This window comes from Eubalaena glacialis, chromosome 2, assembly GCF_028564815.1.
Source record: "Eubalaena glacialis isolate mEubGla1 chromosome 2, mEubGla1.1.hap2.+ XY, whole genome shotgun sequence".
Taxonomy (NCBI): Eukaryota; Metazoa; Chordata; class Mammalia; order Artiodactyla; family Balaenidae; genus Eubalaena; species Eubalaena glacialis.
The window spans coordinates 50,999,691-51,018,313 of record NC_083717.1 but is presented as its reverse complement, the minus strand read 5'-3'; the positions used below and the strand labels follow the sequence as shown (position 1 = coordinate 51,018,313).

The 18,623-nt window shown below is 35.9% G+C and overlaps 1 protein-coding gene across 3 annotated transcripts in view; it reads right to left on the bottom strand.

Annotated features, from left to right (window-relative positions):
- Positions 1-668: 668 nt before the first annotated feature.
- The window catches only part of LRRC28 (leucine rich repeat containing 28), a 174,347-nt gene continuing 156,392 nt past the window's right edge, over positions 669-18,623 (bottom strand). For all 3 annotated transcript variants that reach the window (XM_061181811.1, XM_061181810.1, XM_061181813.1), the window contains one exon: positions 669-1,123. In XM_061181811.1, coding sequence (XP_061037794.1) covers positions 1,051-1,123 — 73 coding nt within the window. In that variant the 3' untranslated portion in view covers positions 669-1,050. The remainder of the gene's footprint in view (positions 1,124-18,623) is intronic.

Genomic DNA, 18,623 nt, shown 5'->3' with positions numbered 1-18,623 from the left:
TCAAAATGAAGATGATCTAATGCACCAGGTATTTAAATAAATGTGCACAGGCTGTACTTAGAATCACCTTGCTAAAAACTAGTAGCAGAAGTAGCTGAAGCCTGTTTATCATATGTAACAAAAATGTTTCAAAGTCAACATAAATTTAACCATAACCCATCTAACAAGAAACACCAGAGATCATATTTTAATGTGTTTTTTCTCTCCCTTTCTCAGTAGCCAGAAAATGTTTAAATCTAGAAAGAAAAGGATCAGATCTTTTAAAGCCTCGTATGTCCCTCTTCTCATATAAAAAAATCTTATCAGGAAATAAATTCAAAAATTATTTTTCTGTAGTTTTTCAAAATAAGTGTGTATTTCATTTATAATCTGCAGTTTTATTTTTAAAACCCCTCACAAAAGTCTCTTAATATGTTGCAAAACTTTATAAACAAGGTTGTAACTTTCCAGAGGGTGTGTGCTAGGACCCTCGTGAACCCCCTACTGGAGTCTAACTTGGAAGCCAACTCAGGCACCCCCCCACCCCCCGCCCCACACACACTGCTATTCAATACTATTGAGGTCACAGGGTTTACTGAAATTTGTTAAAAACATGGAGAATAACCTCTGGGGAATAATTCTCTGGGGAAAAAAGAGAGATGAGAAGATTACAGATACCACTGAAAGTATGTGTGTTCAAAAGTTAATTTGGTTATATTATCAAATTACAGTTCTTCAGGGAGCTTAAACTTGCTCTAAATTGGATTTGGGGAGGCACATCAAACTAAATAGTCTGCATAAGAGACTCGCTGACATAAAAGAAAAACACAGAAGACAAAGGGTTCTTAATTTGGGGAAGGATATATTCCAACTTGGGGGAAGGGTGAAGGCATTTCAGCTCTGAAGCTCGATCATGACATTTCCAGAGTCCTGCAGTCTCCAAGTGTGACAGGACAGGACGGAAGGGCCTGTTGGGCCTGGCTGGACTCTCCTGTCCCTCTGTCACACTGTGCGATATGCAGGCAACTGCAGTGTCAAGCTGGCAACACTCCTGAGGCTCTTGAGTGTTTATCAACTCAGTAGGTCAAAAGTCTGCAGACACTGGGTGGAGCAGCAGTAAGCCACAAAACTCACAGTTGTCCTCCTGGAAGGGGAAAGAGGGGGAGAAGGACACTGTGAGTTCAAAAGGAAAGTCTCAGAATTCTTTCCATTAGAGACAGTCTTTTCCTTTGTTAAAATAAAGGATTAGGTATGGTCAACAGAGTACACAACAGAAATGTAAATTCCTTTTAAAACTGAGCACTGGAATCAGGTGAGGTATGTGTGTGCTTATTTTATTAGCAGTTTTCAGATGACGTAACATCCCTATGTTAGCAGCTAAGGAACAGTAAGCTTTTTCCATGTTACAGTCTGAATTCAGCTTACTAGAACCAGTGCAATGACAGAATTTGAAATACATTATAAAAATCATGTAATAGAAAAAGTCACCAATTTAGCTAGAACACATATATATCGAAGAGCTCAAAAAACATAATATTAAGGAATTTATCCTACAAATGTATGCCCACAGATTGCTTATAGAGGTAATTTCAGAATCTGAATCATGTAGTTTGAGGGTCTTCTCCCACACAGCAGAGGAATCCCATCTCAGACTCCTGCTTGGCATCTTTCTGCAGCGAGTCATGAGCCCTCTGATCCCAGTCTGGGCAGCTCCAGTTGTTGGATGCCTTGTTTTCCCACCAGAAGTGCTATCCTCTGGTGAGGAGAGATTAATCTACTGTTGTTTTCACAGGACTCCCTGTGCTGACTGTCTTCTCTTTTCTCCACCCCTCAACTCAGTCTTTGCCTTTCTCTGTAATCCAAGAAGGTGACCTCTACAGACCCAACCTCCAAAGCTGCCTGATTGCTGGTTTCAGGCTGAATTAGGACAAGGGAGGCATAGCAGGAGGGTAAAGGGCAGGAAGAGAGAAAAGTTGAATATTTTCTTTTTCTTCTTTTTTATAAAAAGTCTAGTTAATAGAGGTATAGTTACATACAAAGATACAATAAAATTCACCCATTTTAAGTGTACAGTTGAATGAGTTCTGAAATGTATGCAATTATTTAACTAATACCACCATCAGATATAAAATACTTCTCATATCCCCAAATGTTCCTTGTGTCCACTTGCAGCCAACCCCCATCCCCCAAACCCCCTGCCAAGTCTCTGGCAACCATTGATAATTTTGTTTCTCCGTGGGCTTTATTTTTCCCTGGGCCACCACAATCCTGCAAAAAAAGCTTTGCCATTATTTCATCTTGGATGATCAAAGATCTCAAGGCAAGAGCTAGACCTACTTCTATGGGTTCTCTTGCCTTAGATTTTTGTACTAATCCAGGATTCCCTTACCAACTGGTTCCAGCTAGGTTTGGCTGATGTGAGGATAAAGCTCCCCTGGATGGACCCTCCTGTATGGCTCTAGTTCTCACTAGGCTCCAGTCACACTTTTCAACACTCAACCAGGCAGTTGACAACTCTGCCTTAGCCTTCACTTCCTGCTTGCACAGAGTCTCACTTCCTGCAAGCAGAGGTGAGAGCTCAGGGCCTTCTTGGGTCTTTTCTGAGCATGCTCACATCCCTTTGCATGCACATGACCTTACATACTCCTAGGAATATGTTAGTGCTTTTCAAATCCCCTGTGGAAACCTTACTCCCCCAATTTTCCTTTTCAGCTTTATGGCTAGTCTATTGTTTGCCCCAACAGTTACCCACTGCCTCAGGCATCTGTGAAGTTAAGCAATTGCCTGTAATTGTTTTGACAATTTTTGACAAATACCCTCAGAGAAGAGGCTTTTTGTGCTGGTGATCTCTGACTGAGGAAATAAAGACAGGCTTGCAAGTAGGGTTTTTCAGTGAAACACCCTTTGAAGATGCTCCAACTTCCTTCCACCCCTTTCCAGTTGCTGCCCGGCTGCTGGTTTTAACTGTGATGGCAGGTTCTTGGTTTTCAAGGTTAAGACTAGAAGATGGGACTATGGGTTAAAATATCACAAAGGTCTCTGTTCTTTCTGAGATTCAGTCACTTTTCTTGAATAAATGCACTCTGGATTGCTGTGAGCCTTTTGTTAATTTCCAGAGTTCTGAAAAATTCAATTCCGACAAGTTTTGCCAGTTTTTTCATTGCTTTTATGGAAAGGTTGACTATTTCTATCCCACTCCATCTCTATATCTCTGACCAGAGCTTTTATTGGGCAGCCCCTCCTGTTGGCTCTAAGTCTCAACAGCCTCCAGATCTTCCTTTGTCCTTCATGCCAAAAGATTAAGAATGGTAAACCTTCCTACTGCTGTAAGTTCCCAGGTACTTTATCATCCTGTGGGTGCTCTGAACCCTGCCTGAACTTCTGTAAATAGTCTTTCTCCATTAATTTCTCTTCAAAATCCCAGCTTATTTGTGTTTTCCGGCCAGTACCCTGATTGATTTAGTAGGGAGTAGCCTAAGGAAACAGTCCATCAAAGTGGGATTCTGGGATTGGGTTGGTGAGTGCATGAATGACCTCATTACCAGGGAAAAGTGGGACATCACTGATTACTCGAAGCTGTGGTATCACGATTACTCAAATTATCACTAAGACTGCCAGTGGAGGGTAAGGCACTGGGAGATCAACTGCTGTGGCACTTGATTGCTGTGGCATCATGGTGAATTCAAAGATTGTGGAGGGAGATGGCTTCTTTTGACTGCTTTAAGAGATTCCCCCAAATCCCAACTCCCTTCCAAAAAAAAAAAAAAAAAAGATAAGCTTAGTGCCTTCTTGAACTCTCAACTCAAGGCATAGGTAGAGAATCAGAAAGTTTCTATGGTGGCCTTAAAGGAATTCTTATTTTATGAAGCTGTGGGAGGGACATGCCTCAGGCCTGAATGTACAGGCTGCAGAATCACATGCCAGGTAAAAGTATATTTATGCTAAGTCTCTTATGCTAAGGTAAAGGTTCTGGTTGGGAAGGGGTGAGGACTTAAGACTTGAGATGGAAACCTTTGTGTAGACACAAAGCTAAGGACCTTAAACCTCTAATATCTCTAAACATTTCTTCACATCAGAAACAGCCCTTCTTACCATCTAAGAAAACAAGCATTCACTTGAATAAAAAGATTTCACTGACTTCATCTGGTGTGGTTACCTAAAAAGGAAATTCCTATCTTCTTCAGGCAGGAACAATACTCACTGCCTCTAGGGCCATAGAGAGAGCAAAATCCCAGCATGATTCAGAGAGTTAATTGCAAGGGCTGCTCCTGGGAGAGATTATGTACATGAAGGAGTTGTAGAATCTTGCAAATTTTATTTGCAGAAATCTGGAGAGTAAGCATGGAAATGGAGTCTAAGTATAATACATTAGCCAGTGAGAATAAGTCTAAGGTTGGATCAGGCCAAGAAGGGTGCTTCACGAGGCCTCAGCATTTAATGTGTTAGTTTGAGTACCTATAATGGTTAATAGAAGTCTTGATTCAGTAGAGGCCTACAGTCAATGAGACAGAGATGTTAGAACTTCCATTGCACAGTCTAGAGGGAGGAGATCAAAGGCTTTAGAGAAATGGGAATGTTGAAGTGGATCCAATGCGGCCTAACATGCTCAGCCACCACCTGGAAACCTCTGGAAGGGTCAGGAAGACAGTCCCTTCACTAAGACATTAATATATGTATTGGTGAGGAGAAATCAAACTGGAAGTAGCAAGCACACCTGATACTTAATATGACACATGCCTAACTAGAGGTGAGAGAGAAAGCCTGCAAAAGCTCAGGTGTCTGCTACATTGGTAAAGTGTCAAACAGAAAAGAAGAGTTACATCCAGAACTGCCCACTATGAAGAAACAGATACACACTTGTGGGTCCCTTTGGATTCTGGAGGCAAAATACATTTTGGGAGCACCAATCTTCCAAGGTCCTTTCTCTTACAACTAAAACACCCTGGTCATAATACAACAAACAAGCATTGGAAGACTCTGAAAGACAGAATGAAGATAGACAGACTATGACCCTGGGACTTGAGAAGCAACACAGCAATGGTAAACTCCCTAGGCTTCCTTATTGCCTCCCATATACTCCAGATAGAATGCTGTAGGAGCTTCCAACCCAGAACCACCAACAGGCAGAGTCAAAAAAACAAAACAAAACACAACAAAAAAAACAACCCCCCCCAAAAAACTCCAAGAAAAGCCTGTTATCCCTATCCAAAGGATTAGGACAGAGAAATCCATCAGTTTCTATAGAAAGTAAATAACTAGTTGCTTAGGGCTAGGTATGGGGAAAGAAAGAGGTGATAGATAAAGGGTACAAGGTTTCTCTTAGGGTGAGAAAAACATTCTAAAATTGTCTGTGGTATTAGTTGCACGTATCTGTGACTACAGTAAAAACTGCTGATTTGTATACTTTAAATGGGTGAATTGTATGATATGTAAATTCTCTCAATAAAGCTGTTAAAAAATAATAGCACTAAAAGGAGAAATAGATAAACTCACAATTAGAGTGGGAACTTCAACTTCTTTACTCTTAGCAACTGACAGAACTACCAGACAGAAAATCAGCACAGGTGTAGAAGAACTGAACAACTCAATGAACCAAAGATATCTAATTGACATATACAAAACACTCCACCCAACAGCAACAAAGTACACTTTTTTTTTTTCTAAAAGCCCATGGAATATTCACCAGGATAGACTATATTCTGTGCTAAAGAACAAACCTCACAAATTTGAAAGAATTGAAATTATATACAGAGAACACATCTGGTTTCATCTCTGACATGAAGAGCCTAGAAGTCCTCACTCCTGTACTTACAACAAGAACAAGCTGAACAAATTGAAAATCAACAACTTTTCTCCACTCACCAGAGAACTGAGGTCATAGGGCAAACTGCAACCTCAAAATCTGGTGAGACAGGTAACTCCAGAGTCACAGCTGAGACTTGCTTACCTGGACAGAAGATGCTAGAATTGCTGGAGGCTGAGTGTGGGCAAGCCTGAGAGTGAGATACTCCTGGGGCTGCAATGTTAGGGTGACACACATTCTTAGGTTTTACCTATAGAAACCCTACAGGCTATCATGGTGAAAATCCGTAAAAGATCCCCTTGTCGCTCATTCAGAAAGAGAAAAAGAGTAGTCATTATGTAACATGTCCAGAGCATCCTCCATAACAAAGGACTGTTCTCCAGAGAAAGAGTTTACCAGAGCCTTATCCCAGGTGCGGAAGGGCATTCTTCCCACCCCAGCCCCCTTTAGCCTGCCCATCCCACCTAAGAGGGGAAAGCAAACTATGAAAGATGAGAAAAATTTATGATGGTCACAGCCTAGAAATACAGGCCCACTAAAATAATGATATAATCATAAAATTTAGAACATTTCCCTCCCTCATTTACCACCAGAGTAAATGGCCTCCAGCATAAGGACAGTGAATTATAGATAAAATTGATACACAGAAATCTCTTGCATTCCTATACACTAACAATGAAAGATCAGAAAGAGAAATTAAGGAAACAATCCCATTTACCACTGCATCAAAAAGAATGAAATACCTAGGAATAAACCTACCTAAGGAGGCAAAAGACCTATACTCTGAAAACTGTAAGACACTGATGAAAGAAATTGAAGATGACACAAATAGATGGAAAGATATACCATGTTCTTGGATTGGAAGAATCAATATTGTCAAAATGACAATTCTATCCAAGGCAATTTACAGATTCAATGCAATTCCAATCAAATTACCAATGACATTTTTCACAGAACTAGAACAAAAAATTTTTAAATTTGTATGGAAACACAAAAGACCCCGAATAGCCAAAGGAATCCTGAGAAAGAAAAATGGAGCTCAAGGAATCAGGCTCCCTGACTTCAGATTATAATACAAAGCTATAGTCATCAAAACAGTATGGTACTGGCACAAAAACAGAAATATAGATCAACAGAACAGGACAGAAAACCCAGAAATAAACTCACGCACCTATAGTCAATTAATCTATGACAAAGGAGGCAAGAATATACAATGGAGAAAAGACAGTCTCTTCAATAAGTGGTGCTGGGAAAACTAAACAGCTACATGTAAAAAAAAAAAAAAGAAAGAAATTAGAACATTCTCTAACACCCTACACAAAAATAAACTCAAAATGGATTAAAGACCTAAATGTAAGGCCAGATACTATAAAACTCTTAGAAGAAAACATAGGCAGAACACTCTTTGACATAAATCACATCAGTATTTTTTGCATCCACCTCCTAAGAGTAATGAAAATAAAAATAAACAAATGGGACCTAATTAAACTTAAAAGCTTTCGCACAGCAAAGGAAACCATAAACAAAATGAAAAGACAACCCATAGAATGGGAGAAAATATCTGCAAACAAAGCAACTGACAAGGGATTAATCTCCAAAATATACAAACAGCTCATGCAGCTCTATATCAAAAAACAAATAACCCAATCAAAAATGGGCAGAAGATCTAAATAAACATTTCTCCAAAGAAGACAAACAGATGGCCAAAAAGCACATGAAAAGATGCTCAAAAGATACAATGAGGTATCAAATTGTATCAAAAGATACAATACAAAAGATACAATGAGGTATCACCTCACACCAGTCAGAAGAGCCATCATCAAAATGTCTACACACAATAAATGCTGGAGAGGGTGTGGAGAAAATGGAACCTTCCTACACTGTTGGTGAGAATGTAAATTGGTGCAACCACTATGGAGAACAGCATGGAGGTTCCTTAAAAAACTAAAAATAGAACTACCATATGATCCAGCAATCCCACTCCTGGGCATACATCTGTAGAAAACCGTAGTTCGAAAAGATACATGCACCCCAATGTTCATTGCAGCACTGTTTACAATAGCCAAGATATGGAAGCAACCTAAATGTCCATCAACAGAGGAATGGATAAAGAAGATGTAGTACATATATACAATGGAATATTACTCAGCCATAAAAAAAGAATGAAATAATGCCATTTGCAGCAATATGGATGGACTTAGAGATTATCATACTAAGTGAAGTAAGTCAGACAGAGAAAGACAAATATCATATGACATCACTTATATGTGGAATCTAAAAGAAATGATACAAATGAACTTGTTTACAAAACAGAAACAGACTCACAGACATTGAAAACAAACTTATGGTTACCAAAAGGGAAACGTGGTGGGGAGGGATAAATTAGGAATTTGGGATTAACAAATACACACTACTGTATATAAAATAGATAATCAACAAGGATCTACTATATAGCACAAGAAACTCTACTCAATATTCTGTAATAACCTATATGGGAAAAGAATCTGAAAAAGAATGGAAATACGTATATGTATAAATGAATCACTCTGCTGTACACCTGAAATTAACACAACATTGTAAATCAACCATACTCTAAAATAAAATTTTAAAATAAATAAATTAATAAAAGTAAAAAATAAAGCAAAATAAATAAAATCCCAGCACTATTAAACCTTGGGTTCATCTTACTGGGCCCACCCAGGGGCCTGCAGGGGGTGCAGTGGGCAGTCCTGAGGGTGCTGGGGGAAGGGGGCTCATCATGCTCCTAAAGCTCATTTACCAACAGTGCAGCCTGGGCTTGACAGAATATTGAGGTAAGGATCTAGTTTTTAAACTATATAGGAGTACAGAAGAAAAGTCATGAGAAAATAGGAGAGAATGAAGAATGTTATGAGAGAAATGCATTCCCATTAAAATTTTGCATTTAAAAACAAAAACAAATACAGCTGCAAGATGCAGGCTCTCTGAGGAGTATACAGGGAAGCCCAAAGTTAAGCAAGGAGAATCATAAAAGGACACTAAAGGAGTCTGAATTTCAATCTGAAGCCTCTAGTACCTACTACAGCAAACATAAACAGAGCTCAGCTCCTAGCCAGATTAAAATAAAACCTCACACTAAATGCCTATTTAGCTCAGTTCTTATTACCCAATACGTCTGTCTTTCAACAAAAAATTACAAGAGATGCCAAAAGGCAAGAAAAAGCACATGCTGAAGAGACAAAGAAAACCTCAGAACCAGACTCAGATATGACAGAGATGTTAGAATTATCACAGGGAATTAAAAAAAAAAAGAACAGAAAATCCACTATCTGTGGGACAATTTCTAAAGGTGCAAGATATGCATAATTAGAATACTAGAAAGAAAAGGAGAGAAAAGAGAAGAAATATTTGAAGTAATAATGGTTAAGGACTTTACAAAATTAATGACAGATCCAGAAACTTAACAACACCAAGCAGGATAAAAATCAAAAACAAAAACACTACACATAAGAAATATTATATTCTATCACTTATATGTGGAATCTAAAATATGACACAAATGAACATATCTATGAAACAGAACAGACTCACAGACATAGAGAACAGATATGTGGCTGCCAAAGGGGAGGAGAGTGGAAGAGGGATGGATTGGGAGTTTGGAGTTAGCAGATGCAAACTAGTAAATATAGAATGGACAAACAACAAGGTCCTACTGCATAGCACAGGGAGCTATATTCATAATCCTGTGAAAACCATAATGGAAAATAATATAGAAAAGAATATATATATACATATATATATATATATATATATATATACACACACACACACACATATATATATATATAAAACTGAAAATCACTTTCTGTATAGCAACATTGTAAGTCACCTATACTTCAATTAAAAAAAAAAAAGAAATATCATATTCAAACTGGAGAAAACCAAAGAAAAAGAAAATCTTAGAAAAAAGTCAGAGGAGAAAAAAAATGTTACCTATAGAGGAACAAGTATAAGACACAGTAGACTTCTTATAAGAACCATGCAAGCAAGAAGAGAGTGAAGTGAAATATTTAGTGTGCTCAAAGAAAAAAAAATCACTAACCTAGAATTTTATATCCAGTGAAATTATCCTACAAAAGTAAAGGAGTATAAAGACTTTTTCAAACAAACTGAGAACTGAGGGAATTCATTGCCAGCGAACTTGTCCTGCACGAAAGGTTGAAAGGAGTTCTTCAGGGAGAGGAAAAGGGTACAGGTAAAAAATTCAGATCTAAATAAAACTAGGGATGACATGATACCATATATAGAAAACTCTAAAATCTCCACACACACAAAAAAATTATTAGAACTAATAAATGAATTCAGTAAAGTTGCAGGATACAAGATTAATATACAGAAATATGTTGCTTATCGATACTAATAATGAACTATCAGAAAGAGAATTCAAGAAAACAATCTCTTCTACAATTGCATCAAAAAGAATAAAATGCCTAGAAATAAATTTAACCAAGAGGGTGAAAGACTTATACTCTGAAAACTACAAGACACTGATGAAGGAAATTGAAGATGATACAAATAAAAGATACCCTCTTTTCATGGATTGGAAGAATTAATACTGTTAAAATGTCCATACTACCCAAGGCAATCTACAGATTTAATGTTATCCTTATCAAAATACCCAGAACATTTTTCACAGAACTAGAGCAAATAATCCTAAAATTTATTTTTTTAATCTATTTTTTTCATTTAATACTTTTCAACTTGAATTTTAGTTTGTTCAATAATAATACTGCTGTTCCCACTTTGTTTGTTTGTCTTGTTTTGGTGTAATTTAGCTTTTTGTCTTCAAAAGTTTAAGTAATTTTGTCTTAAGGTATTCTTTCCTCTCTTGCTTTCACCTTCTCTCTCTCTGCCTTAACACAACTTAAGACATAAGAATCTCTTTTGAGGAACTGAATCCATTCACATTTATACAGTAGGTCCTTACTAGTTATCTGTTTTATATATAGTAGGGTGTATATGTCAATTCCAATCTCCCAATTTATCCCTCCCCCCCTTACCCCCTGGTAACCATAAGTTTGTTTTCTACATCTGTGACTCTACTTCTGTTTTGTAAATAAGTTCATTTGTGCCCTTTTTTTAGATTCCACATATAAGTGAAATATATTTGTCTTTCTCTGTCTGACTTACTTCACTCAGTATGACCACAAAAGACCCTGAACTGCCAAAACAATCTTGAGAAAAAAGAACAAAGCTGGATGCTTCCTGACTTCAAACTATACTACAAAGCTAGTCATCAAAACAGTATGGTATTGGCACGAAAACAGACACATACATCAATGGAACAGAATAGAAAGCCCAGATATAAACCCATGCACTTATGGTCAATTAATCTACGACAAAGGAGGCAAGAGTATGCAATGGAGAAAAGACAGTCTCTTCAGTAAGTGGTGCTGGAAAAACTGACAGCTACATGTAAAGGAATGAGATTAGAACATTTCCTCACCCCATATACAGAAATAAACTCAAAATGGATTAAAGACCTAAATTTAAGACTGGAAACCATAAAACTCCTAGAAGAAAACATAGGCAGAACACTTTTGACATAAATTGTAGCAACATTTTTTGGGGATCTGTCTCCTAAGGCAAAGGAAACAAAAGCAAAAATAAACATATAGGACTTACTTAAACTTAAAAGCTTTTGCACAGCAAATGAAACTATCAACATAATGAAAAGACAACCTACTGAATTGGAGAAAATATTTGCAAATGATATGACCAATAAGGGGTTAATACCCGAAATATATAAACAGCTCATACAACTCATTATCAAAAATAAACAAACAACAAAAACAAAAACCAAACAACCTGATTAAAAAATGGGCAGAAAACATGAATGGGCAGTTTTCAAAAGAAGATATACAGATGGTTAACAGGCACATGAAAAGATGTTCAACATTGCTAATCATCAGAGAAATGCAAATCAAAACCAAAATGAGATAGCACCTCACATCTGTCAGAACGGCTATCATCAAAACGTCTACAAATAACAAATGTTGGCAAGGATGTGGAGAAAAGGGAACCCTAGCACACTTCTGGTGGGAATGTAAATTGGTGCAGCCACTATGGAAAACAGTATGGAGGTGCCTCAAAAAACTAAAAATAGATCTACCATATGATCCAGCAATTCCACTCCTGGGTATACAACCAAGGAAAACAAGAAAAGATACATACACTCCAATGTTCATAGCAGCATTATTTACAATAGCTAAGATACAGAATGGAATATAATTCAGCCATAAAAAATAATGAAATTCTGCCATTTGCAGCAACATGGTTGGACCTGGAGAGTATTATGTTAAGTGAAATTAGTCAGACAGAGAAAGACAAATACTGTGTGTTATCGCTTATATGTGGAATCTAAAGAATAAAACAAAGAATATATATAACAAAACAGAAACAGATTCATAAATATAGAGATCAAACTAGTTATTACCAGTGAGAGGGAAAGGGGGAGGGGTAAGATAGACATAGGGGATTAAGAGGCATAAACTACTATGTATAAAATAAATAAGCTATAAGGATATATTGTACAGTACAGGGAATATAGCCAGTATTTATAATAACTTTAAAAGGAGTATAATCTATAAAAATATTGAATCACTGTTGTACACCTGAAATTAACGTAATATTGTAAATCAACTATACGTCAATAAAAATTTTAAAAATAAAAACATTCTTCAGAATAAAATGAATAAATAAATAAATAGGAAGGTTGTTGGAGAAGGAATAAAGTTAAATAAAATCTTTTATTTTTATAATTTTCAATCGATCTAAAAATTAACTTGTTTCACGTAATAAGGGTAACAATGTACTGCATGATTACAACAGATGAATAGTGAAATGAATGACAGCAATGTCATGAAGTTTGCCAGGAAGGAATTAGGATTATTCTGTCACAAAGTACCTGTACTACAAGTGGAGCAGTATAGTGTATCGTTTGAAGGTGGAGTTAGATTGTTTAAAATGTATATTGTAAACTCTAAGGAAACTACTACAAATTTTTAGAAAAGAAGTATGATTGATATGCTATGAGAGGAGAGAAAACAGAATCACATAAAATGCTCAATAAAATCAAAAAAGGCAAAAAGAAGTAGGAAAAGAAAGAACAAATACAAAAAATAGAAAACAGTTACAAACACAGTAGCTATTAATCCAACTAAATCAGTAATCACTTTAAATGTGAATGGTCTAAACATACCAATGAAAAGACAGAGACTGAGTGGATGGAAAAACAATACCCAATTAAATGTTGTGTACAAGAAACTCCCTTTAAACATAAAAATGCAGACTGGTTGAAAGTAAAGGGATGGTGAAAGATATATAATGTTAACACTAATCAAAAGAAAGATGGAATAGCTATTTTGTTACAGATAAAGCAGACTTCAGGACAGGGAAAACTATCAGAAATAAAGAGGAGCATTACATAATAAAGGGGTCAATTCTCCAAGAAGACATAACAATGTGAAAAGTGTATGAAGCTAATAACAGAGCATCAAAACACATGAGGCAAAAACTGACAGAACTCCAAGAAGAAACAGACAAACTTGCTGTTAGAGTTGGAGACTTCGACACCCCTCTTTAAGCAATTGAAAGACCCAGAAAGCAGAAAATCAGAAACAATATAGTTGAACTCAACATCATTAATCAACTGGACCTAATTGACCTTTATAGATACTCTATCCAACAACAGAAAAACACACATTCTTTTCAAGCTCCAGAGAAATTAAAATATTTTGAACTGAATGAAAATGAAATATAACTGATCAAAAAATTCTGGGATGAGGCAAAAGCAGTATAAAAGGGAAATTTACAGCACAAATACAAATATTAGAAAAGAAGAAAGCTCTAATATCAATAATGTAAGCTTCCCCCAGGAAGTGAGAGAAAGAAGAACAATTTAAGTCTAAAGCAAGTAAAAATCATAGAGCACATTCTGTGTCCATTATGGAATCAAACTAGATATCAATAACAGAAAGAACAGGAAAATCTCCAAGTGTGTAAATCTTTTCCATGGGTTAAAGAGGCAGTATCAAAGGTATAAAAACTTAAACAATGAAAATAAAAATACAACATATCAAAAATTTTGAGACATAGTAAAGCAGCGCTGACAGAGAAATTAATAGCTTTAAATGCTTATGTTAGAAAATAAGAAAGGTCTTAAATCAATACTCTAAGTTTCTACCCTAACCCCCCCTCCAAAAAAAAAAAAAAGAGCAAAATAAATCCAAAGCTAGTAGGAGGAAGTAAAGAGGAGAAACCAATGAAATTAAAACCTTCACTAGGATTAACAAGATCAATAAAATTGATAAATCCCTAGGAAGACTGACAAAGATTAAAAAAAGGAAAACACAAATTAATATAAGAAATGAAACAGGTGATATTAATACATATCCTGCAGTCATTAAAAAGATATAAGGGAATACCTTAAACAACTTCACACTAATAAGTTTGCCAACTGAGAACAGATGAATCCCCTGAAAACCACAAACTACCAAAACTCAACCAAGATAAAATAGCCCACCTGAATAGTCCTATAACTATTAAAGAAATTGAGTCTGTAATTAAAAAAGAGAAATTTCCAGGCCCACCCAGATTGTTTCACTGGAGAATTCTATCAAACACTTAAAGAAGTACTAAGAGGAATTTTTTACACTGTCTCTTTCAGAAAAATAGGAGAGGAGGAACACTTCCCAGCTCATTTTATGTGGCCAGTATTACTCTGACTCTAAAACCAGACAAAGAGTACAAAACCAGAAAACTACAGACCAATATCTCTCATGAACAGAGATATAAAAATCCTCAAGAAAGTATTAACAAATTAAATACAGAAATGTATAAAAAGAACTATACACCACAATCAAGTGGGAGTTATTCTGGGTATGTAAAGCTGGTTCAATATTTGAAAATCAATGTCATCCAATACATCAACAGGTTAACAAAGAAAAATTAGTATGATATCAATGAACTCAAAATGTATTTAACCAAATACAACATCCATTCATGATTAAAAAAAAAAACAACTCTCAGCAAACCAGGAATAAAGGGGATCTTTCTCAATTTGATAAATATTTGATAAAACCTACTGCTCACATCATACAAAATGGACAGTGATGTCCATTTTCACCACCTTAGTCAATAAAGCAAGAAAAAGAAATAAAAGGCATACAGATTGGAAAGGAAGAAATAAAAACTATTCCTACTTTCAGATGACATGTCTACATGGAAAATGCCAAGGAATCTATAAAAAATACTCCTAGACTCTTAAGCAAGTTCAGCAAGGTTGCAAGCACATCAGATCAAAATATAAAAATTAATCATATTTCCGTATACTCACAATAAACACATGGAAATTGAAGTTTTAAAATATAATATCATTTATAATCACACAAAGAAAGTGAAATAATTGGGTATAAACTTAAAACATTTAAGGATGCTTAAAATTATTAAATGCTGATGAAAGAAATAAAAGAATACCTAAATAAATGGAGAGACATACTGTGTTCATGCACTGGAAGACTCAGAAATAGTAAAGATGTCAATTCTCTCCAAATTGATCTATAGATTAAATGCAATTCTTATCAAAATCCAGCACAAAATCCAGCTTATCTTTGTTCTTTGGAAACAAAGATAAGCTTATTCTAAAACTTCTACAGAAAAGCAAAGACCTTAGAATAGTTAAGACAATCTTGAAGGAGAAGATTAAAGTGAAAGCATCACTTCACCTGATATTAAGGCCTACTATATAACTACAGTAATCAAGACAGTTTGGTACTGACTGAGAGAGAGACACAGATCAATGAAATTGAAGAGAACATAAGAGAATATCTTCATGACCTTGGCAGTAGGTAAAGATTTCTTAGGACACAAAAAGCACTAGCTATAAAATTAAAATGGATAAATTTGACTCGATCAAAATTAAAACTTTCTACTTTGCAAATTATACTCATGAGAAAATGAAAAGGCAGGCATCACTTTTGAGATTTTCTTAACTCAGGAAGTTATGTGAATTTTAAGTTATTAGATACTTTGTATTACCTTAATTTAAAAAAAAAAACTAAAGTTGGTTAGAACCCTAGTTCAGACAATTTGCTACACCAGAATATACATGGTTGTATAAATAACAATTGAAATGAAACTCAGGCACAAAATGATCTTAAAAGGCAAGTGCATTTTTGAGGATCAGCTATCTAAACTTATTTCTTCCTGTTTTTTTAAAAGATGATTATGTTAACTGAAAAATCATTCATAGAAGTGATGCACTTCATACCACAACCATTTAATTAAAAATTAAGGTTCTAAGCAAAATATCCAATTCCATAAAGATATGGGATTGTTATTGACTGAAGCATAATGCTCACTGGATCATCATTAACTCCTTATGATGCTCAAGGGGGTAGGGTGGGCAACATGGAGTTGTCCTATTTGTGCTACAAAGAAATCCCAAGCCTGTGTACTTATTTATTTTAAAAAAAACCAACTTTTAATTTTATATTGGAGTATAGTTGATTAACAATGTTGTGTTAGTTTCAGGTGTACAGCAGTGATTCAGTTATACATATACGTGTATCTATTCTTTCTCAAATTCCTTCCTGTATCTATTCTTTTTCAAATTCTTTTCCCATTTAGGTTGTTACATAATATTAAGCAGAGTTCCCTGTGCTTTACAGTAGGTCCCTGTTGGTTATCCATTTTAAATATAGCAGTGTGTACATGTCAATCCCAAACTCCCTAACTATCCCTTCCCCAGTGGTAACCATAAGTTCCTTCTCTAAGTCTGTGAGTCTGTTTGTGTTTTGTATATAAGTTCATTTGTATCATTTCTTTTCAGATTCTATACATAAGCGATATAATACAATATTTCTCTTTCTCTGTCTGACTTACTTCACTCAGTATGACAATATCTAGGTCCATCCATGTTGCTGCAAATGGCATTATTTCATTCTTTTCAATGGCTGAGTAATATGTGTACTTATTTACTTTTGGGAAACTCATCTAAGAGCATACTGTATCTGCTTGCTTCATTAATGATCTAAGTTGTTACAAGTACATCAACAGGTCTACTGCCTTAACAATGCATTTGTGTTGGTTAGGTCCTTTAAAAAAATTACAGAACTGTGGAACCAGAGACATGATAGTTTCAGGGGAGAAACTTTTAGCTAAGCAATAAACTCTAGAATTAGGAAAAAGATGCTGATAAATTCTACAAAGAACATCAGACACGACATTTGTTGTTTTAGAATCTCTGAGCATACTTATAGGCAAGGCAGAAGAAAGAACATTTCAGCTTAGTTTTAAAATAAAGAAATACCATTATTTTTAAGAAAAAAATCACAATGTTGTTGCATATATTGGAGCCCACAAAAATCATAAGAAATGTGGTGTTTTCTTTATAAACCTATTTTCTGATTAGAAACAAAAAGCATATCCTTGACTCATACAGAAATTCAAGCCAGAAGAAAAATAATATTAGAAGGAATCTATCAGATGAAATCCCAAGCCTGTGAACATATTAACATGTAAGAGGATTATGTGAGAATCATCTAATAACATACGGTATTTCTTGTTACATTTATGGTTAATGACTGTCTCTCATGGGAAGATTCTGTGTGCAGAACCAAAGACTTAAATATATACATGCTTCTCTACTAGATCTGCCCATGCCCTAGAACTTTAGGGGTGAGATATGTATGGGAAGAGAAGTATCAGGTGGTTTGGTCATAATTGAACCTCTAATACCTAGTAGAGAGTTTGGCACCAGCAGATGGTCAGTACATGATTGTTTAGTGATACAATGAGAAAGAAAAAGTTAAGAACAATTTACTTAAATTTGTTGAAGAATATTTTACCCGTGCAAAACTTCATAAGTTACCTTAAGTTGGTGCCAACAAATAGGCTTCTGCTTAAAGAAAAAAAAAACCCAAACATAAGTAAGCAATTAATGTCAGTATTACTGATGTCAACTGGTTTCACAGAAGAAAGTAATACCAACACAACTAGGGCACCTACCAGGCACTGGTGGGGGACCATGGACACCTAAGGGGACGGGAGGAACCCTCAGTGACTGGCTTGTGGGATCTTGGTTCCCAAGCTGGAGGTCAGGCCTGAGCTCCTGTGGTGGGAGCTCCGAGTCCAAACTTCTGGACTAACAGAGAACCTTAGATCCCAGGGAATATCAATCAGAGTGAGGCCTCCTGGAGGTCCTCATCTCAGCACTAAGACCTAGCTCTATCCAACTGCCTGCAAACGCCAGTGCTGGACGTATCAGGCCAAACAACCAGTAAGACAGGAATACAGCACCACCCATCCAAAAAAAAAAAAAAAATGAAATGACAAAACAATTTGTTACAGACAAAGGAACAAGGTAAAAACCTACAAGACCAAATAAATGAAGATGAAATACACAACTTACCTGAAAAAGAATTCAGAGTAATGATAGTAAAGATGATTCAAAATCTTGGAAACAGAATGGAGAAAATACAAGAAACATTTAACGAGGGTCTAGAAGAACTAAACAGCAAACAAACAGTGATGAACAACACAATTACTGAAATTAAAAATACTCTAGAAGGAATCAATAACAGAATAACTGAGGCACAACAACGGATAAGTGAGCTGGAAGATAAAATGGTGGAAATAACTGCCAGGGAGAAGAATAAAGAAAAAAGAATGAAAAGAATTGAGGACAGTCTCAGAGACCTCTGGGACAACACTAAACACACCAACATTCGAATTATAGGGGTCCCAGAAGAAGAAGAGAAAAAGAAAGGGTCTGAGAAAATATTTGAAGAGATTATGTTCA